General features: G+C 44.5%; 1 protein-coding gene across 1 annotated transcript; it reads left to right on the forward strand.

Moving 5' to 3' along the window:
- Positions 1–1,510: 1,510 nt before the first annotated feature.
- RERGL (RERG like) lies at positions 1,511–13,130 on the forward strand. The gene is made up of 5 exons (XM_039496994.1): positions 1,511–1,752; positions 2,254–2,310; positions 6,061–6,134; positions 10,109–10,257; positions 11,264–13,130. Exons 1-5 carry the CDS (start codon positions 1,701–1,703, stop codon positions 11,544–11,546), a joined length of 615 nt encoding a protein of 204 aa, XP_039352928.1. The 5' UTR covers positions 1,511–1,700; the 3' UTR covers positions 11,547–13,130.
- Positions 13,131–23,404: the final 10,274 nt, after the last annotated feature.

Consider the following 23,404-nt stretch of genomic DNA (forward strand, 5'->3'; position numbering starts at 1 on the left):
TAGTTTCTGCAAGCATATGTGCTAGTAAAACGTTTATTGAACCAACTTCTGCCTCTATATGGAGATGGAACAATGCAGCTAAGTCACAGTACTAGAAGTACTAGAAGTAGGAAAGGGATCTATTCTTAGTTGTGCCACTGACTTGACTGTGTGAACTTGGCCAAATGACCCTTTTTATTCATTAGTTTCCCCATCTCATGTTTTTCTGCTTCACAGTGTGGTTGTGAGCCTTACTTAGGCTACCATCTTGCACTTTTTGCAACTGAATAGCCTTATTGAAATCAGTAACACTATTACATAGACAAAAACAACAAGGAGTCCGGTGGCACCTTAAAGACTAACAGATTTATTTGGGCTTAAGCTTTCGTGGGTAAAAAAGCCCCACTTCTTCAGATGCATGGAGTAAAAAGCAATTGCTGTAAAAGCAATTTTCCCTCTCGGTATTGACATCTCCTCATCAGTTATTGGGAGTGGACCACATCCACCCTGACTGAATTGGCGTTGTTAACACTGGTTCTCCACTTGTAAGGTAACTCCCCTTTCTTCATGTATCAGTATTTTATGCCTGTATCTGTAATTTTCACTCCATGCATCTGAAGAAGTGGGGTTTTTTTACCCACGAAAGCTTATGCCCAAATAAATCTGTTAGTCTTTAAGGTGCCACCAGACTCCTTGTTGTTTCTGTGGATAAAGACTAACATGGCTACCCCCGGATACATAGACAAAGTTACACATGGGCCTAAGTGTTTGCAGGATCAGGGCCATAGTGACTGTAAAGTGATTTGAAGGTCAAAATTGTTTTTTAAAGTTTTGTTTCTAGTAAAAGTTACTTTGCATTGCTAGTACCACTTTTTTCATACATGTGCAATTGTCTATTTTAATGTCTTCACCAACTTTCAAAGCCCTTGGTCCAAAAGACACATTCTCTGCAAACAACTTAAAACATTTTTCAGTTTTTAGAACTACTAAGCTTTGCACCTGGCTTTAAAAAGAAACTATTTACTATATGGTGGGCAAAAAGCGAGGAAAAATATGGGGAAGGTTGTAAGGAATTTGCAAACAAGTTTCAGCTCAGAGTAAATGTTTACAGACAGAAATAAATATGTGATTTGCCACAGGAACTTTGTTCCATTTCCATGTTTCATCACAAATCTAAGGGGGTCACTTTCACATCCTCCTGCAAAATGCACGTGCGTGAGAATCGCTAAAGGAAATGACTGCCTCATTTGCAAAAACAAAAACAAAACAACCAACCACTGACTCTTCCTTGTCCTTTCCTTTGATCGGTAACTAGAAACCTCCCGGGGGAGAAAAGAAACCCTGGTGATGATCGCTGCCAAGGTGAAGGAAGAGGCGCCTGGGCAACTCCCAGTCTAACTGCTTCTTGCAGGCAACACCGCGTGGGCGGGCTGCAGAGCTGCGTTGCTAGAGGAACAAAGAGATCGACAACTGCCTCCCCTTGACGTCCCCAGCCCAGGAGATTATAAAGAAGTGGCGGGTAGGGGAAGTAGCTTGGAGGGGTTCTCTCTGTGGGAGCACGCCGGGGCCCCTGCGTGCAGGGCACTAGAGATTGTCAGGGGTGGAGGTGAGGCACTAGAAGCAAAGCAAGCTTGCAGCACAGCTGGAAGACACAGCAGGCTCTGCACTGAGGAAGCCTTTTGAAAAGCTCAGTCAGGAGCTGGAGAGAAGGCTGGCTCAGGATGAATGAGCTGAAGCTCGCTGTGCTGGGCAGTAGAGGAGCCGGCAAGTCTGGTAAACTTACAAGTTAACTTTTTGGCCGGGGGCGGGGGGGATTTAACAACTGGGATTTACATGTTACTCGGGTCCCTCCCAAGGGTGGTTGCGTCTCGAGCAACTTGACTTTTTTAATAATCCACTGATCATGCGAATCAGTGGCCAGCGGTTTTCTGCACCGAGACAAAGCAGGAAGCAGCTGCACTGTTTAAAGATTTGTCCATTCCAGCTGCACACTGGCTCTTCCATTGTGCTACTACTCGGAGCCCCGGATCTTCACGTCCTTCCCCCCACCCCCAATACTTTTGCATTATTGATCACTCAACTGTTCGTTCTCAAATCTCAGTTTGCAACACTCCCCCATTGGCAATCATTTGCAGCGGTGTGTAGCCGGGGAGAGAACAAGACTAAATTTTAAATGTTGAGGATTTTGGCTCACCAAGTAAGATCAAAAGTTGTATAAAGTTAACCGTCACTGAACCAGGCCTGTGCTCAGCTGGAGTTTGTTTTGTATTGCAGCCCTAACAGTGAGATTCCTAACCAGGCGTTTCATTGGAGAATATGCTTCTAATTCTGGTAAGTTCCCATTCGCAACTTTGCGTTTTGTTTTAGGCATTCTATAAATCATTACCTCTAACGAGCACTAAAGCCATATAAATATGAAATGTCAATACATACCTGAATTTTCTTTTTAAATTCTCAGTTCTGTTTAGAAGTGTTTCCTAACATCTAATAAAAGTAATTCTTTTTGGGTTATATTTAAGTTCACTGAAATGGTTTTCCAAGGAAAATAGTGGATGATGAGCTATTTGATCCCAGAGAAGTAGGTTTATTATAGTTTCAGAAAGTATCTTTAAAATGGAAACTGAATAATCTTTTAAAATATTGATTTAATTTTAGTTTGTTACTTTGAGTTGCTGATGAAAATATAAAATATGAATAGAAACATAACTCATGTAGAAAGCAGATGTATAAAAATGAACATGCTGTGCTAAGTAAAGTACTAATCAGAAATAAAAAGGGAAAAAGAGTTAAAGAAACTTGACTAGATCAAACACAAAAAGGCTGGTAAACTCTGTACACCATAAAGTGGAGAGAAGACAATTAAAGAAGAGAGTGAAGAAATATAAAAAGTAATGTTTTTATCTTCTCCACAAATGACCTTGTTCCAAGAGGCATTTTTCAGGAAAAGGCAAAATTTGGCCTTAAGAGACTTGCATTTTCCATAGATAAGCTATGGAGAAAGAGAGTGCAGTAAGAGGGAGATTTCCAGAGGCACAAAGGGCAGTTACCCACCCCACTCCCATTCCCTTTTCATTTTTTGTATTGCAGTAGTGCTTAAGAACCCCAGTCATGGACCAGTGCTCTTTTGTGCTAGGTGCTGTACATACAGAACAAAAAGTCTATGCCACAAAGGACTGACAATCCAAATCTAATCTTTGGAAAGGACTTGGGTGCATAACTGCCCTTTGTGCCTCTGAGAATCTCCTAAATCAGCTGGACTCAACAGGACAGGGGAATTAGCCAGTACTGCGAGTTTCACCAAACCAAAAAAGACCCTGTTGTATTTCAAGGGAAATTTTAAACAAACCCATTTATTTGTAAAGAGAAGCGTGGGCTGTACAAACACTGTTTGAAAATACTTTTTGCCCTGTTTCTACAAGTAGCAGGTGAATAAAATAAAAAGCAACCCACAAAGCAGCCCAGAACATTTTGTAGTGGAATCAGAGAGAGATTGGATTTCAAAAGTTTTATGTTCTTACTTAATTATGGACACCACAATGTTTGAGTGTGCTGCAGATTTGATCCTTCTAATTTTCCCATCCCAAATATTCACTTGGGGGTTCTGAAGGAGGTAAGGAGATAGATGAGGATAGGCCAGATATTCGTAAGAACTGCAGCTGTACCAGAAGACTAATGTGGTGCTGATTGGGAGTCCAGGAGAATCCTAGGAATGGTGAGATTTATCTGGGCCCTGTCTGCACTAGGAATTTTTTGAAATGTTCCCACCATTGCAAACACCAGTTCAGCTCCCCCAAAGTTAGCAACACTGGCAGCCCTAGACTGTAAATGACCTGCTAGTTGCCAGTACTGTTTGAAATACTGTGCTGATTAGATCTGCTCAGAGCAACATGGTGCTTAGTAATAGTGGAACAAGATATTGCCACTATTCTAGCAACCGATGGAGATTTTCAAAATATTTCCCTAGTGTAGACTATGCCCCAGATTTTAAAAGGCATTTGGGTTTTGCTGTGGTCAGCATTGCAAGACCTAACCGAGGGCTTGGCTACACTGGAGAGTTGCAGCGCTGGTGGAGGCTTTACAGCACTGCAACTTAGTAACTGTCCACACCTGCAAGGCACATCCAGCGCTGCAACTCCCTGCCTGCAGCGCTGGCTGTATACCCGGTTTGCTTGGGGTATAATGAGTGCAGCGCTGGTGATGCAGCGCTGCTCGTCAAGTGTGGCCACACACCAGCGCTGTTATTGGCCTCCAGGGTATTAGGAGATATCCCAGAATACTTTTAACTAAATTACTCTCTTTGTTTTGCTATGATGCCTCTCTTTGTTTTGTTGTGAACTCGGGGCTCCCGGAGCTGCTTATCTAAAAAAACAAACAGCTCCTGTTTGCCGTGATCAATCTGTAACTGACTGTGAACAATCAATTGAGATAACCCACTACCTTGCTGTGAATGAGGCAGGCAGGGGGATGAATGTTTGCTTGAGGAGAGAAACAGCGAGCGGGGGTGGGGAGAAAGGGAGTCCGTTGGAGCAGCTGCTTATCTGGTCTGCAGGCTATTTGCAGTTAAGAGTGAATGAGGGGTCGAGGAAATGTTCAGCTCCCTGCCTTGCAAAATCTGACACAGTGTCGGCTCCAAAAATCCACTCTCTCTCTCTCCTCCGCTCCCTGTCACACTCCACCCCACCTCCCTCTTTTGAAAAGCACGTTGCTGCCACTTGAACGCTGGGATAGCTGCCCATAATGCATCACTCAACAGCTCTGCAAATGCTGCAAATGTGGCCACACTGCAGCGCTGGTAGCTGTGAGTGTGGCCACACACCAGCGCTTTCCCTACACAGCTGTACGAAGACAGCTGTAACTCCCAGCGCTGTACAGCTTTAAGTGTAGCCATACCCTGATTTAGGAGTCTAAGAGATTAGGCACTTAGTAGTCTAAATCCCATCAATTGGATTTTGTCTCCTAAGTGCCTAAATCCCTTTTGAAAATGAGATTTAGGTCCACATTTTTAAAAGTATTTAGGAATTGTGCTCAGCATTGCAATGTCTGAGTCTCATTTTTAAAAGGGATTTAGGCATTTTGGCTTCTAAGTGCCTGAATCATTTCTGAAAAATCAGGCTGAGGCTCCCAAATAAGTTAGGCATTGCGATGCTGAGTGCAGCAATGCCTAAGTAATTTTAAAAATCTGGGTGTATGTCTCAGATCCTAAGAATACAGTTTAAGGACTCGATCCTGCAAACACTACTGAGGGAAATGCTTGCTACTGTGAGGTTTCCCATTTGAGTACTAGAATGCTTCATTGTAATTAAGTGTTACTCCTGGTACCAGCTTTTTCAGGATCAGCACGTAAGTTCAGGCTTGTATAATACCAGCATAATTATAACTTGATAAGATCAAACCAACACTGCTTATGTGAGGAGAACTCATACCCATCTAACCTATTGAAAAAAATTAATAAAGTGTGTTACCCTTATGGTTCTATCTTACCTAGAGGAAAAAACTTTGCATAAGGCTTTGCATGCATGTTCAACATGCATAACAGAATAAGTGGGCCATCAGAACTTAACTGATTCCAAGTTTACATTCCCTCTACCCTAAAATCATAGCCAGCTCCTGCTCCCATCTTCTTCTCAATATACAGGTTGCTATCATGTCCTAGCTACCCTAAAACTTTCATAATATTTGTAAAGTGATTTTTGGGAAATTACTCAGTATCATAAATGCATGAGCATTTACCTATGCATTTTGTTCTGCTGTCTCAAATGGCCAGCACTATGTTCTAACAGTGTTCCCTCACATGTTGGCACTTATTGGGGCATCACAGTGGAATAGGACCTGGCCAGCCATGAGCTTAGGGATACAGTTAAGCACTGCACAATTCACTATGGGCATATCTGAGGGATGGGTTCACTTTCCAGTAACACATCAGGCTCTGCCAGAGGACTGCTATCAGACTTGATGAACCAAGGGCTAATTATGTACGACAAATCTTATTTTTCTCCATTGGCAATATAGCAATTAAAGCCTGTTTTTTCCCCCCTCTACTTGTTAACTCTGATATTGATTTTAATGCTATGTGTCTTGTAGAGTGCATCTACACTAAACATTTGTGTCTGGATGGGAGGCAAATGAACTTGGAAATTTATGACCCTTGTTCACAGGTAAGCGCAACTTATAAAAGATGAAGAGTGAGGTGGCAGGAAGGAGAGAGGAGAAAAGCTAACTCTCACTTTGCACTTTTTAGCAACTGACTTGGAATATTGAAATTCCTGTAGCTATAACATGTAGCTGTCAGGACTCTCTCCGTACTGAGCATTTTCCAACTTTATAGAATGAGTTCTTCATTGGACAACTATCTGGTCAAGGCTTTTCCATTTTTAAAGCTACTAATGACAACCAAATGTAACATTGTACAGTAAAATTACATGCATCTTTTAATTCATAAGAGGGGCAAAAAGGTTGCAGTCACTATTTGTATAGTTTTCCCAAATATCCTTTTAAATGGTTACTTTAAAAACATCTAACTACATTTCATTTACCTGTGGCAGTGGCCAAATAGACAGACCTGGAAACTGAAGTCCTGTATTCCCAGAATAGATCTAATGATAGTGACAATACAGACTTCCCCATGTTAACAACTGGGCTTAATTCTGACCTGAATAAAACACTTAAGGAAGTTCAGCCTTCATGGTCATTCAATTCCTTCCTTCTGTGCTAAAAGAGTTAAAGATACTATAGTAATGGATGTGTCATAAAAACATAGACCGATAAGCCAGCTCATTCACCACTATTACCCATCCAAAACTGACCTGCCATATCTGCTGAACACTATGGTACTAGGCCCTGCAAAGAGCCATCATCCACGTGGCTAAAGGATCTAAGGCTGGAGAATAGAAATGAAGGAGCAGGCCAGATGAACCTGCATCATCCCCTCTCCTCAAACCCTGGAGAGGATCTCAATGAATGTTAATGATGCTTGATGTTAACGTTCCTGCTGCTGCCTTTCTCTGCGTTATGGGCTTCCCTCCCCATTAGTGGGAACTGGGGCAGTGGCATCCAGGGTGGGCCTTGGCAGTTTGACTCAGCTGGAACCATGTTACCCAGGAGATGGAGCAGGGTAGCCCGCCATTAGGGAGTAGGCACAGGACCTCTGAGCAGATAGCTCTGGCCCTCTGCAGCTCCCTGGATCTGGGTTCAGAATGATCTAGGGAAATAATAATAATAATATTCCTTGAGGGGACCCTTTGGAGTTCTCTCCTCCACTCTCAGACTCCCTTGTGCATCAGGCTTAGTGGTATTTTTTGTGATAGAGGCACCTACCCCACCCTGAATGGAACAGACCAACTCAGTCCCACAGGCATCTCTCAGAGAAGAACCATTTTTGGTCATTGCAAATCTGAGCTGTACTTGAACCCTAAAGTAGACCTTGTTAGGAGAGGAAACTTACCAAAAAATTCCCACAGTGCAGTGGAACTAGGGGCAAGCAATAGTAGGGGCAAATCTCCTGCAGCCAGAATCCCTTCATCCCCATTTCAATTAGACTTGTTTTTCAACTGGTTTATCTAAAATGATGGCGGAGGACACTGAAGCCCTGCCTACATTGTGGCTCTCACCAATTTCAACAATGATTCTTTTGAACTAATTGGTCTTTTTAGTTAAATTTTCCAGTGCAGACAGCTCTGAATATGAAAGGCTCTATTCCATATCTAAGCTGCCCAGTCTCCCTTAAATGATTTGTTTTAGTCGCAAACTACACAGATCAGCACACGTTGCAACAAATTGAAATCAAGACAGTAACAAATTTGGCATTTCGATTGCAGACTTTCTGGGCAGGGAACTTGTCATACTAGGTTTGTATAGCACAGCACCCATTTTTTAAATATATAATATAACCAGCTACCAAATACCCTGAATATAAACAAAAAATCTGTACTACTTCCATTGAATTGCAAGCTGTCACAAACAGCATTTGGTGTTATGATGGAGTAGCGTAGAAGCATGCTGAGGCATTTGGGAGAAGAGGGCTAGTTAGAAACCACCAATAAGCTATAATCTACAGTCTCTTTTTCATGGGCTTAAACATCTTTAAAACATAAAAATAATGGAAACAGTTATGCTCTCTTCTTTTCCCCCTTTGACATTAACTATTACCTATACTGATGTTATCCTTCTGTACAGTTCTTTCAGCGGTTTTCAAGGTGCCTTCAGGTCTTGACCAAGAAGACTAATCGCTTTGTCTTAACTTTCTCCAGTGCTTCATTACTGATTTCAGAATATAGTCAAAAAACCTTATTTATTTTATTAAAAACTGTCCGGTTTTGCTCTCAACTATTTCATAAACCTCTTAACTCTCTTCTCCCCTCCAGCTCATCTGCCGCCATCTGCTTTTGCACAGTTTTTCACCTGTTGATTTGTCAGCCATCTTCAAAGCCTTTTTATTTTTAATTGGCCTCATCCTTTTTCCATCTAGGCTTTCAAAGTAAATATGAAACCTATCTTTCATCCCTTCTTCTCCCTCTGCTTTCACTTTCACTATCCTGTTCTAACGTCTCATCACTCATATTAACAAACTGCATCCACCAAAATCTGTGTGGTGACTTCATGTCCTGCTGAAGGGCTTACGTCCGCTCCAAGTCTTTTCATGTATTGGGGGGAAAAGTTGAACGGATAGGGTAAATGATTGACTAAAATAACTTCCTAGTGAAGGAACAGATAAACACACCAGAGCTGTTTTTGTATAGGAATTGGGTGGGAACAATAAACAAATAAAGTCATCAAACTCCCCATATTCATTTTAGTAGGATCAAGAGCGGCAAAATCATATTCTAGACTCATAGAAGATTAGGGTTGGAAGAGACCTCAGGAGGTCATCTAGTCCAACCCCCTGCTCAAAGCAGGACCAACCTCAACTAAATAATCCCAGCTAGGGCTTTGTCAAGCCAGGCCTTAAGAACTTCCAAGGATGGAGATTCCACCACCTCCCTAGGTAACCCATTCCAGGGCTTCACCATCCTCCTAGTGAAATAGTGTTTCCTAATATTCAACCTAGAGCTCCCACACTGCAACTTGAGACCGTTTCTTCTTGTTCTGTCATCTGCCACCACGGAGAACAGCCAAGCTCCATCCTCTTTGGACCCCCCCGCCCTCAGGTAGTTGAAGGTGCTATCAAATCCCCCACCCCCACAAACACACTCTTCTCTTCTGCAGACTAAACAAGCCCAGTTCCCTCAGCTTCTCCTCATAAATCATGTGCCCCAGCCCCCTAATCATTTTCCTTGCCCTTTGCTGGACTCTCCAATTTATCACATCCCTTTCTGTAGTGAGGGGCCCAAAACTGGACTCAGTACTCCAGATGTGGCCTCACCAGTGACGAATAGAGGGGAATAATCACTTTCCTCAATCTGCTGGCAGTGCTCCTACTAATGCAGCCCAATATGCCATTAGCCTTCTTGGCAATAAGGGCACACTGTTGACTCATATCCAACTTGTCATCCACTGTAATCCCGAGGTCTTTTACTGCAGAACTGCTGCTTAGCCAGTCAGTCCCCAGCCTGTAGCAGTGCATGGGATTCTTCCATGCTAAGTGCAGGACCCTACACTTGTCCTTGTTGAACCTAATCAGATTTCTTTAGGCCCAATCCTCCAATTTGTCTCGGTCACTCTGGACCCTATCCCTACTCTCCAGCGTAACTACCTCGCCCCCCAGCTTAATGTCATCCACAGACTTGCTGAGGATGTAATCCATCCCATCATCCATGTATATAAAAGGGTTAAACAAATACTGATGGCCACAATTGTGTGCTCAGTTACCCTGGTGTAAATTCAGAGGGTCTCCATTGCAATCAAGGGAGCAGAGTTTGATTGTAAGATTTAATTTAACTTTACTGATAATTAAGGCCTATCAAGGGCAGTTTAAAGTTCTGAAACACTGTTTATACATTCATTATAACAATCATCTCCAATGATAGTTATTTATTTGTAGCTCTTTGGAGTACCAGTTTCAGATCAGGGCCCATTGTGCTGTGCACTGTACAAACATATACATTTCTTTACATTCTTAGTTAGAAAGAAAATATTGCACAGTGACAACAGTAATGGATTCTTTCTATTCTCGTATGCATTTCATTGCCTTCAGCCACGACAGGGGAAGCTGTCCCTCACTGATGAACTCCACTGGGCTGACGGATTTGTCATTGTGTATGACATCAGCGATAGAGCTTCCTTTGCCTTTGCAAAGGCATTGCTATACAGGATACGAGATTCCCACCTGGCAGCTTGCAAAAGGTAAGTTGTATTATAAATATTACATTTCTTTCGATCTAAGGTACGAAAAGAGATGAGTCTGTGAGCGCTAGGCACCCTAACAGCCACTAAAATAACACTCCGCACAGCAATAGCAACCAGCAACATAACAAAAGTAGTAATATACTAGCTGGTAAATTCAGCAGCAAAATATAACCCATTCCACCCAAAACCCAATATACTTTAGGCTTTTTCATTCTTGTTTCACATGTAAATCATACTGTCATGCTAGGTGATATAAGACTAACTACTCTGATCAAGATTAGCCAACGTGCAGATTAAAAAACTGGTAGTTAGCCTATGCTACATCTCCCCCCCACACACTATTGCTGTCACCAGTGGAGCTACATCAATGGGAAGTTTGAAGAAAATACTAGTGTAGATACAATCAGGGAGGATTTGGGACCAAGAATTTCTGCTAAACTCTGTCCTGGGCAGTGACATCAACTCCCTTTATGTCCTTGCGCAAATAATTTAAATTAGCTCAGATGTGAGTGGCACAAATTAATTAGTGAACTAGTTAAATGTGTAAAAAGTGAGTGCTAAGTATCGGTATTCACAACAATTGACCTAGGAATGCATAACCTGCTGAGGCTTTTGCCTAAATAAAACATGACCTAAGAATAAAATCTTAAATTGGGAAATCGTTTAAATTATATTTTCAACCCCTTTCACCATATACTGTCTCAGCCTTAATCCCTTGGTGTGTATATTTTTCACTGTTTTTAATATTTAAGTGAAAAAATGTACTGGCAACAATTTTTTTAGCCTTAATAAAACATAACTAAAATGAGGTTAAGTCATTTGCCTCACAGATGTGTTAGGAGGCTTTCTAGCAAACTGAGATCCTAAATAGCGTTCAATGGTATAAATTAATATAATATAAACATTTTTTGTCAGTTTTCTCTGGATATGCAGCATACAAGAGCAGGTACCCTGTAGCATTTGTATAAGGCTTTTTGTCTAATCAAAACCTTTTTGATTTCAGAGTGGTAGAGTCAGCTGTATTCTTAGTTGGTAACAAGCAGGATCTATGCCATATGAGAGAAGTAGGCTGGGATGAAGGACAAAAGCTGGCAATGGATAACAAATGCCAGTTCTGCGAACTGTCTGCAGCCGAACATTGTCAGGAAGTGATGACCATGTTCACAAAAGTCCTAAGAACCATCATCACAAACTTCAAAGTGAAGGAAAAGAGACGACCCAGTGGTTCAAAGTCAATGGCCAAACTAATCAACAACATGTTTGGGAAGAGGAGGAAGTCTGTGTAGTGGATGTCCTGGCCCATGGAAACCATTGAACAATGATACACTGAAATATTGCAACAGTGGGCCATATGCAATGCTTGGACTCAGCAAATGAGTACATGTGTTTAAAAGGTCTCCATCTGAAGGGATGATATGTCACTACAAACCAAAGATGATTGGCGGTATGGGCCAATAGACAGAGTACTGCACTGGGATTCAGAAGACCTGGGTTCTATTTACAGCACTACCCTGGACCGTGGCAAGTTTCTTCATCTATCTGAGCCTCTGTTTCCCCTTTCAACCTGTGTCTTGTCTATTTAGAGTGTAAGCTCTTAAAAGGACTGTCTTTTACTACCTTGTAGAGTGCCTACCAACAATGGGGCCTTAATCTTGGTTGTAGATTCTAGGTATTACTGTAATATTAATAATTTTTTCCAATGAACTCAGCCTCTCTGTGCCTTGCTGAACAATAGCCCAACTTCAGAATTCCAAGATTTATCTGTAACAGCAATTGCACTAATTGAAACCAGGATTGGTACTTTGTGATGTTGCACTTGTAAGTAAATGGGTGGAGGATAATTAATGCCTGACTTTCAGGGCTTTCTTTCCCTGAAAAGCTGCCAAGAGTAGGGAATCAGATAAATGAGGTCATCAGCTGTCTCGCATTTCGGTATTCCTGCTGGAGCTTGATGGGAAGAAGTATGGTCCAGTGGATAGGAAACTGGAATGGGAGTTAAGAGCCTTGGGCTCACTTTGGCTCTGCCATTGACTTGCTGTGTGACCTTGGACAAGGTCTTTTTGGGTGAAATTTACTCCTATGCATCAATTTGATCTTCCCTGGCCACCTGGGTATTTGAATCCATGATTTCACACTTCAGAGGTGGAAGCCAATCCCTTACACCATCTTTCACTCCTATGTAGCTGGCCAGTACAGCCAATGTACTACTGAAATCCAACTTAAGAACTCAGGCCAAGATTGTCAAAAGTATTTAGGCACCTAACTCCCATGGATCTCTGCCCTTAATTTGGTCCTCTGCATAGGGGTGATTTTCACCCTCCATGCCTCAGTTTTCTTATCAGCAATATGGGTAAAATGATTTTTTATGTAGTCTATTTTATTTAGGAGTAGGATCTGAAAAGCCCCTAAGTAAGGAGCACAAGTCTGACTGGGTTTCAGAGTCAGACTTTCAATGGACTTTGGTCCTAACTGCCATGCTCATTTTAAAACTTATATTCATCACCATGGTAATGAAATGCCTTTGTAAAGCACTTTGATTTGTATAGATAGTGCTATAGAAGTGTCTTATTATTTTTTCCCACACAGGTGCTGAACATTAGGCACAGGAGTCTAAATATTTAAGCAACAGAAAATCAGGCTCCTTACTGCATACTTAGGCACCCATGTCTGAATGTTTCTGCTTGTACAAAAATTATGAAAGGAAAGGTAAGTGGTCTGAAGATGACTGACTTTCTCCCATACTGGTTCCAACTAGGGTGACCAGATATCCCAATTTTCATAGAATCATAGAATCTCAGGGTTGGCAGGGACCTCAGGAGGTCATCTAGTCCAACCCCCTGCTCAAAGCAGGACCAAACCCAACTAAATCATCCCAGCCAGGGCTTTGTCAAGCCTGACCTTAAAAACCTCTAAGGAAGGAGATTCCACTACCTCCCTAGGTAACCCATTCCAGTGCTTCACCACCCTACTAGTGAAAAAGTTTTTCCTAATATCCAACCTAAACCTCCCCCTCTGCAACTTGAGACCATTACTCCTTGTTCTGTCATCTTCTACCACTGAGAACAGTCTAGATCCATCCTCTTTGGAACCCCCTTTCAGGTAGTTGAAAGCAGCTATCAAATCCCCCCTCATTCTTCTCTTCTGCAGACTAAACAATCCCAGTTCCCTCAGCCTCTCCTCATAAGTCATGTGTCCAGCCCCCTAATCATTTTTTGTTGCCCTTCGCTGGACTCTCTCCAATTTATCCACATCCTTCTTGTAGTGTGGGGCCCAAAACTGGACACAGTACTCCAAATGAGGCCTCACCAGTGCTGAGTAGAGGGGAATGATCACATCCCTTGATCTGCTGGAAATGCCCCTACTTATACAACCCAAAATGCCATTAGCCTTCTTGGCAACAAGGGCACACTGTTGACTCATATTCAGCTTTTCGTCCACCGTAACCCCTAGGTCCTTTTCTGCAGAACTGCTACCCAGCCATTCGGTCCCTAGTCTGTATCAGTGCATGGGATTCTTCCATCCTAAGTGCAGGACTCTGCACTTGTCCTTGTTGAACCTCATCATATTTCTTTTGGCCCAATCCTCTAATTTGTCTAGGTCCCTCTGTATCCTATCCCTACCCTCCAGCGTATCAACCACTCCTCCCAGTTTAGTGTCATCTGCAAACTTGCTAAGGGTGCAGTCCACACCATCCTCCAGATCGTTAATGAAGATATTGAACAAAACCGGCCCTTGGGGCACTCCACTTGATACCGGCTGCCAACTAGACATGGAACCATTGATCACTACCCGTTGAGCCCGACCATCTAGCCAGTTTTCTATCCACCTTACCGTCCATTCATCCAGCCCAGACTTTTTTAACTTGCTGGCAAGAATACTGTGGGAGACTGTATCAAAAGCTTTGCTAAAATCCAGAAATAGTACATCCACTGCTTTCCCCTCATCCACAGAGCCGGTTATCTCGTCATAGAAGGCAATTAGGTTAGTCAGGCATGACTTGCCCTGGGTGAATCCATGCTGACTGTTCCCGATCACTTTCTCCTCCTTTAAGTGGTTCAGAATTGATTCCTTGAGGACCTGTTCCATGATTTTTCCAGGGACTGAGGTGAGACTGACTGGCCTGTAGTTCCCTGGATCTTCCTTCTTCCCTTTTTTAAAGATGGGCACTACATTAGCTTTTTTCCAGTCATCCGGGACCTCCCCCGATCCCCATGATTTTTCAAAGATAATGGCCAATGGTTCTGCAATCTCATCGGCCAACTCCTTTAGCACCCTCGGATGCAGTGCATCCGGCCCCATGGACTTGTGCTCGTCCAGCTTTCCTAAATAGCCCCGAACTACTTCTTTCTCCACAGAGAGCTGGTCACCTCCTCCCCATACCGTGCTGCAGAGTGCAGCTGTCTGGGAGCTGACCTTTTCTGTGAAGACAGAGGCAAAAAAAGCATTGAGTACACTAGCTTTCTCCACATGCTCTGTCACTAGGTTGCCTCCCTCATTCAGCAAGGGGCCCACACTTTCCTTGACTTTCTTCCTGTTGCTAACATACCTAAAGAAACCCTTCTTGTTACTCCTAACATCTCCGGCTAGCTGCAACTCCAAGTGTGATTTGGCCTTCCTGATTTCACACCTGCATGCCTGAGCAATACTTTTATACTCCTCCCTGGTTATTTGTCCAATCTTCCACTTCTTGTAAGCTGTTCTTTTGTGTTTAAGACGAGCAAGGATTTCACTGTTAAGCCAAGCTGGTCGCCTGCCATATTTACTTTTCTTCCTACACATCGGGATGGTTTGTTCCTGCAACCTCAATAAGGTTTCTTTGAAATACAGCCAGCTTTCCTCGACTCCTTTCCCCGTCATGTTATTCTCCCAGGGGACCTTGCCCATCAGTTCCCTGAGGGAGTCGAAATCTGCTTTTCTGAAGTCCAGGGTCTCTGTTCTACTGCTTTCCCTTTTTCCTTGTGTCAGGATCCTGAACTCGACCATCTCATGGTCACTGCCTCCCAGGTTCCCATCCACTATTGCTTCCTCTACTATTTCTTCCCTGTTTGTGAGCAGCAGGTCAAGAAGAGCTTTTCCCCTAGTTGGTTCCTCCAGCACTTGCACCAGGAAATTGTCCCCTACACTTTCCAGAAACTTCCTAGATTGTCTGTGCACTGCTGTATTGCTCTCCCAGCAGATATCGGGGTGATTAAAGTCACCCATGAGAACCAGGGCCTGTGATCTAACAACTTCTGTTAGTTGCTGGAAGAAAGCCTCGTCCACCTCATCCCCCTGGTCCGGTGGTCTGTAGCAGACTCCCACCACGACATTACCCTTGTTGTTCATACTTCTAAGGTACAGTCCCAATTTTTGGGTCTTTTTCAGATTTGTTGTCTGATCACCTTAGTTCCAACAGACCCTAAGGGTACGTCTACCAACCTCCCAGCACAAGTAGACAGACTTGTATTAGTGGGCTTGAACTTCTGCACTGAAAAGAGGGTGGATGTTGTGGCTTGGGCTGCAGCTAGGATTCTCAAGCCCACCCAACCCCCTGCAATCAAGCTAAGGGGGCTATCTTGAGTCTCTGCTGGAGCTGCAAATTCATGCTGCTATTAGTTTGAGCCACATGAGCAAGAATCTGTCTACTCAGGCTGGGAGGTTTGCTCCCAGCTGCTGTGTGGCCATACCCAAAGATGCAATTTCCAAAAGAACCCCCCAAAACAAACAAACAAAACCCCCTTAGCATTGTGGCCTAACTCTGGTCCCATTGAAATCAACGAGCAGAGTTAGGGTAATGCTGAGTGCTTTTGATAATTCCATGCAAATAAGTAGAAAGCTGTATCACTTTAACAAAATATAAATAAGTTATTTGTACATGCTAAAAATATACTGACTAAAGATCATCACTTGTTGAAAAGATCATCTTATTTCACATAGTTATAGCTTTTAAAATTGCAAATCATGGAATTTATTGCTCAGAATGTTGGCAGGCTCTTCACTATTTTACATCTAAGCAGACTTTACCCTACTGTATCAAGGGTGATTTATATAAGGGTATATATTGGAATCAAAGAGATTGAATTTTAAAGCACTACTGTATTAAATAACGCAAACACCACTCCTCCAAACTCTCTTAGTTGGCTGCTTTTTTGTAGTCTGTCAATCCGTTGTGACAAAGTTCCTCTTCTATCTTGGTGGGTCCTGCGCTTATTAGCGGATTTGCTCACCTCACAGATTCACTCTGTGGGTCAGGAAACAGCCCAGAGACCTTCCCCTCTGGTAGAAGCCACAGTCCAGGTCAATTCCTCCTGTGTTTGATCAGGAGTTGGGAGGTTTGGGGAGAACCTGGGTCCGCCCTCTACTCTGGGTTCCAGCCCAGGGCCCTGTGGACTGCAGCTATCTAGAGTGCCTCCTGGTAAAGTTGCACAACAGCTACAACTCCCTGGACTACTTCCGCATGGCCTCCTCCCAACACCTTCTTTGTCCTCACCACCGGACCTTCCTCCTGATGTCTGATAACGCTTGTACTTCTCAGTCCTCCAGCACTATGCCTACTCACTCTCACTCTCAGCTTCTTGCACGCCTCTTGCTCCCAGTTCCTCACTCTCTCACACACATTCTCTCCCCTGGCTCCCTCTGGCCTGACTGGAGTGAGCCCTTTTATAGCATCAGAGGGGCCTTAATTAGAGTCAGGTGCTTAACAGCCTCACCTGACTCTTAGCAGGTTAATTGGAGTGAGGTGTTCTCATTAGCCTGGAGCAGCCCCTGCTCTGGTCACTCAGGAAACAGAAAACTGCTTATCCAGTGGCCAGTATATCTCCCTTCTACTACTCTGCTCTTCCAAACTGGCCTGGGTCTATCATACTGCGTACAGCTTGCTAACCAGATTTGAAAACTAACTGTATTGACTGTTATGACATTAAACCAACTTGAATGTTACAAGAGAGAAATGTTTACACTTTTTACAAATAGTCTAAGATTTAAAAAAAACCAACTGTTCTACTTTATAAATGGAGCCCATGCAGCCTCAAATAGTAAATTCAAATGCTAGGCACTTTAACAAGAGGAGGACTATGATTGTGTTTCATACACACACTGAAGAATCATACATGCATGACACAATGAATTGTAGAGCGCCTAATACTTATTTTATATTCTTAATTCTTAACAAAAAGAGAACATACGGTACTTGGTTAAGGTTGCCAGGAGACTAATTACTGTTTATTCATAGAGATATTTTTACAGAACATAAGAAATAAAGGATAGCAGATTCTGAACATTCCACTTGAGAAGGTTGAGTCACAGCATAAACTGATTGACATTCTACATATATCATCATCTGCCTGCATCCCGCTACCTATTAATGAGGCTCTGCTAGACCCTCCAAAAATAATTTGGCATACTCCAGTGACAATACAACCTACTTCTAAGAGTGCACACAAAAATATTGTTTTCTCTAAGGACTTGGAATTTTTATTTTCTCATCCCTCCCCCGGCTCCCGTTTGGTTGATTCAGTAAACAAATGTGGAAGACAGCTTCACACTAAACCGTCACATGGCATCAAAGATTTAAAAAGCAACTTCACTTATTTGTCCGTAAGTCATATTCATTGGCTATTCTACAATTTGGGATTGCCAACTACAAAGCCCTCATGGCAAAATACAGCCATATTAACTATTCAAAGTTTAATTCCTTTATTGAGCATGTTTTACCAGAGCAGAGGGAATAATTTCAGGCAATCATTGCAAATGGTCAGCTGCTGGCCAGAATATCATTGCAGGTTTCTCGGGATACCACTGATACTAGCGCTTGTTTTGTCTCTATGGCGGTAGCCATGAGGAGGGCCTCCTGCCTTCAGCTATCAGGGTTTCAGAGGGAAGTCCAAAATACAGTTTAGGACCTTCCTTGCGATGGATGAAGCTGTTTGTGGAAAAAAATCAATGAATCTCTGCATAAGGTGTTGCCTTATATATCAAAAGTGTATACACTTGGACTGAGGTTGAGATGGAAATAGGAGACAGACTTGTTAAAAGTCTCTGGGTAAGGAGTTAAAAAAAACAGTTAAAAAAACAAAGGTGATGTCATGGTAGGGGTTTACTACAGACCACCTAAACTAGGAAGGGGAGATGGATGAAGCTTTTTATAAACAACTAACAAAATCACCCAAAGCACAGAGTTGGTGGTGATGGAGCACTTCAACTACCTAGACATCTGTTGGGAAAATAACATAGCAGGGCACCGATTATCCAACAAGTTCTTGGAATGTATTGGAGACAATTTTTTATTTTAGAAGGCGGAGAAAGCCAGTGGGGGAGAGGCTGTTCTATGTTTGATTTTGACAAATAGGGAAGAAATGATTGAGAATTTGAAAGCGGAAGGCAGCTTGGATGAAAGTGTTCATGAAATATCAGAGTTCGTGATTCTAAGGAATGATAGGAAGGAAAACAGCACAATAAAGAAAATCGGTTTCAAGCAGGCAGACTTTAGCAAACTCAGGGAGTTTGCAGGTAAGATCCCAGGGGAAGCAAGTCTAAGGGGAAAAGCAGTTTGAGAGACTTGGCAATTTTTCAAAGAGACACTGTTAAGGGCAAAAGAGAAAACTATCCCACTGTGTAAGAATGATGGGAAATATGGCAAAAGACTACCCTGGCTTAACAGGAGATTTTCAATGATCCTAAACTCAAAAAAAGAGTCCCACAAAAAGTGGAAACTAGCTCTAATTAGAAAGGATGAACATAAACAAATAACAAGTATGTGGGCAAATAATTAGAAAGGCCAAGGCACAAAAAAAAGATTACCTAGAAACAAAGGGTAACAAGAAAACATTCTATGAATTCATTAAAAACAAGAGGAAGACCAAGGTCAGGTTAGACCCATTACTCAATGGAGGGTGGGGGTGGGAGGTACAATAACAGAAAATGTGGAAATGACAGAAATTTCTAAATGACTTGCCAGAAGCTAGGAATGGGCAGCAGGGATTATCTGTTCTGTTCGTTCCCTCTGAAGCACCTGGTATTGGCCACTGTCAGAAAACAAGATACTGGGCTAGATGGACCTTTGGTCTGACCCAGAATGGACCTCCTTATGACTCATATCTTCCCACGACAAGACTCTTTTGGTAAATTTCCTTCCCACAGCCTCTCTGGTGATCTCTTAACCCCAAATCCTGGGAACTCAGCATATTGTAGGTCTCAATCCAGTTAGTGGAATAGTGAGTGCCACCTCATCAAACCCAAGTGCTTCTTACCCTCCTACGCAGCCTGAATACATTCCAGTGGCACATACAGAGGTAAGGGATTTCATTTCCCATTGCATGGGGTTACCCGAGTCTGAACTTTAAAGACCAAATACAGCCTGTCACTATCCAACCTAGAAGCTGATGTTCTTCAGTGGTGAACTGATTCTTCTTCGAGTGCTTGCTCATATCGATTCCAATTAGGCGTGCGTGCGCTGCGTACACGACCATCAGAGAATTTTTACTTTGAATGAGACCCGTTACAAGCCTGGCTGGCATGAGTCTATCGCCCAGGTCGGGACAGCCTGAACTTGGTGGTCACCATCCCAGAGTGGGTCCTGGTCTCCCTCCGCTGGTGGCTAGATCCCCAGGTGGTATGTGAAGGAGTTCCTTCTCTCAGCCCGCAGCCTTCCTTATCCCTCGTCACAGATGCCTCAGCCCTGGGATGGGGCGCCCACCTCAGGGACATTCAGACACAGAGCCTATGGCCCCCGTCCATACTCTCCCTTCATATCCACGTCTGGGAGCTGATGGCAGTGCGCCTTGCTAGTCGAACCTTCCAGGAGCGACTACAGGGTCATTGTGTGGTGGTCTTCACAGACAACACCACGACCATGTTCTACATCAACAAACAAGGGGGGGTCCATTCCTCCCGCCTCTGCCAGGAGGCCGTTCGACTGTGGGAATTCTGCATAGCCCACTCCATTCACCTGGTGGCGTCCTTTCTATCTGGGGTCCAGAACATGCTGGCAGACCACCTGAGCAGGTCCTTCCATTCCCAGGAGTGGTCGCTCCGTCTTCCGAAGATGGAGGTTCCCCCAGGTTGACCTGTTTGCCTCCCGCAGCAATCGGAAATGGCCGGCTTTCTGCTCCCTCCAAGGCTGTTCCCCGGGCTCTCTCACAGACGCCTTCCTACTCCCGTGGACAAGTCAACTATTTTACGCCTTTCCTCCATTCCCCCTTGTGCACAGGGTTTTGCTCAAGGTGCTCAGGAACAGGGCACGAGTGATTCTGGTAGCTCCGGCTCACTCAGGATCATGGTCACCTCTGCCATCCCGACCTATGATCTCTCCACCTCACGGCATGGATGCTGCATGGCTAAACCCTTCAGAACTTCTCTGTTCAGAATCTGTGCAGCAAGTACTGATGGGCAGCAGGAAGCCCTCCACATATACAGGCTAAGTGGAAGCAGTTTTCGTGCTGGTGCACTCAGCGCAACACTCCCCCTCTCCAGGCATCCGTGCCTATCATTTTGGAGTATTTTCTGGACCTAAACCAGCAGGGCCTGGCGGCATCCTCCATCAGAGTTCACTTGGTGGCTATCTCGGCTTTTCATCCAGGTGCGAATGGCTGCTCTGGCTTCACCAATCCCGTGGTTGGCAGGTTCCTCAAGGGCCTGGACCATCTCTACCCACAATTTTGACAGCCAGTCCTAACATGGGCCCTTAACCTGGTCCTCTCCAGACTCATGGGGGCCCCATTTGAGTCGCTGGCCACCTGCTTCCTTCTCTACCTCTCCTGGAAAATGGCTTTCCTGGTTGCTATCACATTGGTGCGGCGGGTCTCCAAGCTGAGAGCCCTTACGTTGGAACCACCTTACATGATCTTCCATAAAGATAAGGTGCAGCTTCGGCCTCACCCCGCTTTTCTTCCCAAGGTTGTATCGGCCTTCCATATCAGCCAGGAAATTTTTCTTCCGGTTTTTCATCCAAAACCACATGCCAGTCCCCAGTCTCCGCATGCCAGACTCCCTCGATGTCCGTAGGGCCCTTGCCTTCTACACTGAGCATACAAAGCTGTTCAGGAAGACGACCCAGCTCTTCGTTGCAATGGCGGACCAGACGAAAGGCCTCCTGGTCTCCTCTCAGCGGATCTCTTCATAGATCACCTCCTGCATCTGCACTTGCTATGATCTGGCCAGCGTACTTCTCACTCCACAAAGGCACAGGCTTCGTTGGCGGTGTTCCTGGCCCAGATGCCGATCCATGAGATCTGCAGAGCCGCGACTTGGTTCTCAGTACACACTTTCGCTTCGCACTATGCCATTGTCCAGCATGCTAGAGATGATGCGGCGTTTGGTAGAGCGGTCCTACAATACACGTTGCTTCACTCCGACCCCACTGCCTAGGTAATGCTTGGGAGTCACCTAATTGGAATTGATATGAGCAAGCACTCGAAGAAGAAAAAACGATTATTCACCTTCGTAACTCTTGTACTTTGCGATGTGTTGCTCATATCCATTCCAAGCCTTCCCCCCTTCCCCTCTGTTGGAGTAGCCAGCAAGAAGGAACTGAGGAGGCGCTGGGTCGGCTGGGGTATATATCAAGCGCCATGAAGGTGCCACTCCAGGGGGCTCCACAGCTGGGTGTTGCTAGGGTAAAAATTCTCCAGCTAATTGGAATGGATATGAGCAACACATCTCAAAGAACAACAGTTACAAAGGTGAGTAACCGTTTTTTCTTGTATGTCTTTAGAGCAAGACATGGGCAAATTACAGCCCATGGGCCACATCCGGCCTTGGGACCATCCTGCCTGGCTCTTGAGCTCCCGGCCAGGGAGGCTAGCCCCTGGCCTCTCCTCTGTCCCCCCTCCCCCGCAGCCTCAGCTTGCTGCGCCGCCAGCGCTCTGGCCCAACGCTCCTGCTGGGCAGTGCAGCAGCATGGCTGGCTCCGTCATGATAAGGGGGCAGGGAGCCGGGGGGTTGGATAAGGGGCAGGGAGTCCCGGGGGGCAGTCAAGGGACAGGGAGTGGTTGGATGGGGCGGAGGTTCGGGGGAGGCAGTCAGGGGATGGGGAACGGGGGGGGGTTGATAGAAGTAGGAGTCCTGGGGGGTCTGTCAGGGTGCTGGGGTGGATAGGGGTCAGGGCAGTCAGGGGACAGGGAGCGCGGGGGGATGGGGAGGGTTGGATAGGGGGCTGGGTCCTGGGGGGGTGGTCCTGGGAGCAGGCGATCAGGGGACAAGGAGCTGGACGGGGTTGGATGGGTCAGGAGTTCTGAGGGAGGCAGTCAGGGGAAGGGAATAGGAGGGGGCAGATAGGGGGTGGGGGCCAGGCTGTTTGGGGAGGCACAGCCTTCCCTACCAGGCCTTCCATACAGTTTCGCAACCCTGATGTGGCCCTCAAGCCAAAAAGTTTGCCCACCCCTGCTTTAGAGAGAGAGAGGCACTTTGGGATTCTTCATAATAAAAGATGTTGCATAAATGTATAATTATATGCTGTGAAAATGTTAAGTATTAGTAGAACTCAGCCACAGGTTTTTGACACCTACATACAGTAGAACCTCATTTACAAACACCTTGGGAATGGAGGTTGTTCGTAACTCTGAAATGTTCATAACTCTGAACAAAACGTTATGGCTGTTCTTTCAAAAGTGTACAACAGAACATTAACTTCATACAGCTTTGAAACTTGACTATGCAGAAAAAAATGCTGCTTTCCCTTCTGTAAAAGTAGTTTATGTTTAACACATTTTGTTTTGTTTTTTTGGGGCGGGGAGTAGGGAGGGGGTGTCTGCTGCTGCTTGATTGTGTACTTCTGGTTCCAAATGAGGTGTGTGGTTGGCTGTTCAGTTCATAACTCTGAGGTTCTATTGTATATAACAATGAGGTAAGAAGTGTTCAGTATAGCAGCTCATGTTTTAGTTCACAATTATTCCTCCCTTCTTACCTGGTCATCTGCTGTTTCTTCTCTTGGTCTCTATTTGCTTCCAGAAACAGTAGTCCCAAATAAAGGTGTAATCGTGTGTCACCGGGGTTCGACCCTCTCCGAGGGGCGGAGGGGAGCCACACCGACTCACTACACACCGTCTGGTCTGGGTGGGTCCCCGGTGTTCCTGGGCGACAACCACAAAATCCCAAGGTGCGGGCTCTCTGGCTCGGGGCTGAGCAACAATACAGAGTTAAAGGGGCTCAGGCCCTCTGCTTCAGGGCT

The sequence above is a fragment of the Mauremys reevesii genome, linkage group 1 (genome assembly GCF_016161935.1).
Source record: "Mauremys reevesii isolate NIE-2019 linkage group 1, ASM1616193v1, whole genome shotgun sequence".
NCBI classification, from domain to species: Eukaryota; Metazoa; Chordata; order Testudines; family Geoemydidae; genus Mauremys; species Mauremys reevesii.

Excerpts from the sequence above, each read along its gene's own strand:
- RERGL (XM_039496994.1), top strand. The coding sequence starts at position 1,701 with ATGAATGAGCTGAAGCTCGCTGTGCTGGGCAGTAGAGGAGCCGGCAAG. Across the intron at positions 1,753-2,253 it reads TAGAGGAGCCGGCAAGTCTG|CCCTAACAGTGAGATTCCTA; the intron begins GTAAACTTACAA and ends TTTGTATTGCAG. Across the intron at positions 10,258-11,263 it reads CACCTGGCAGCTTGCAAAAG|AGTGGTAGAGTCAGCTGTAT; the intron begins GTAAGTTGTATT and ends TTTTGATTTCAG.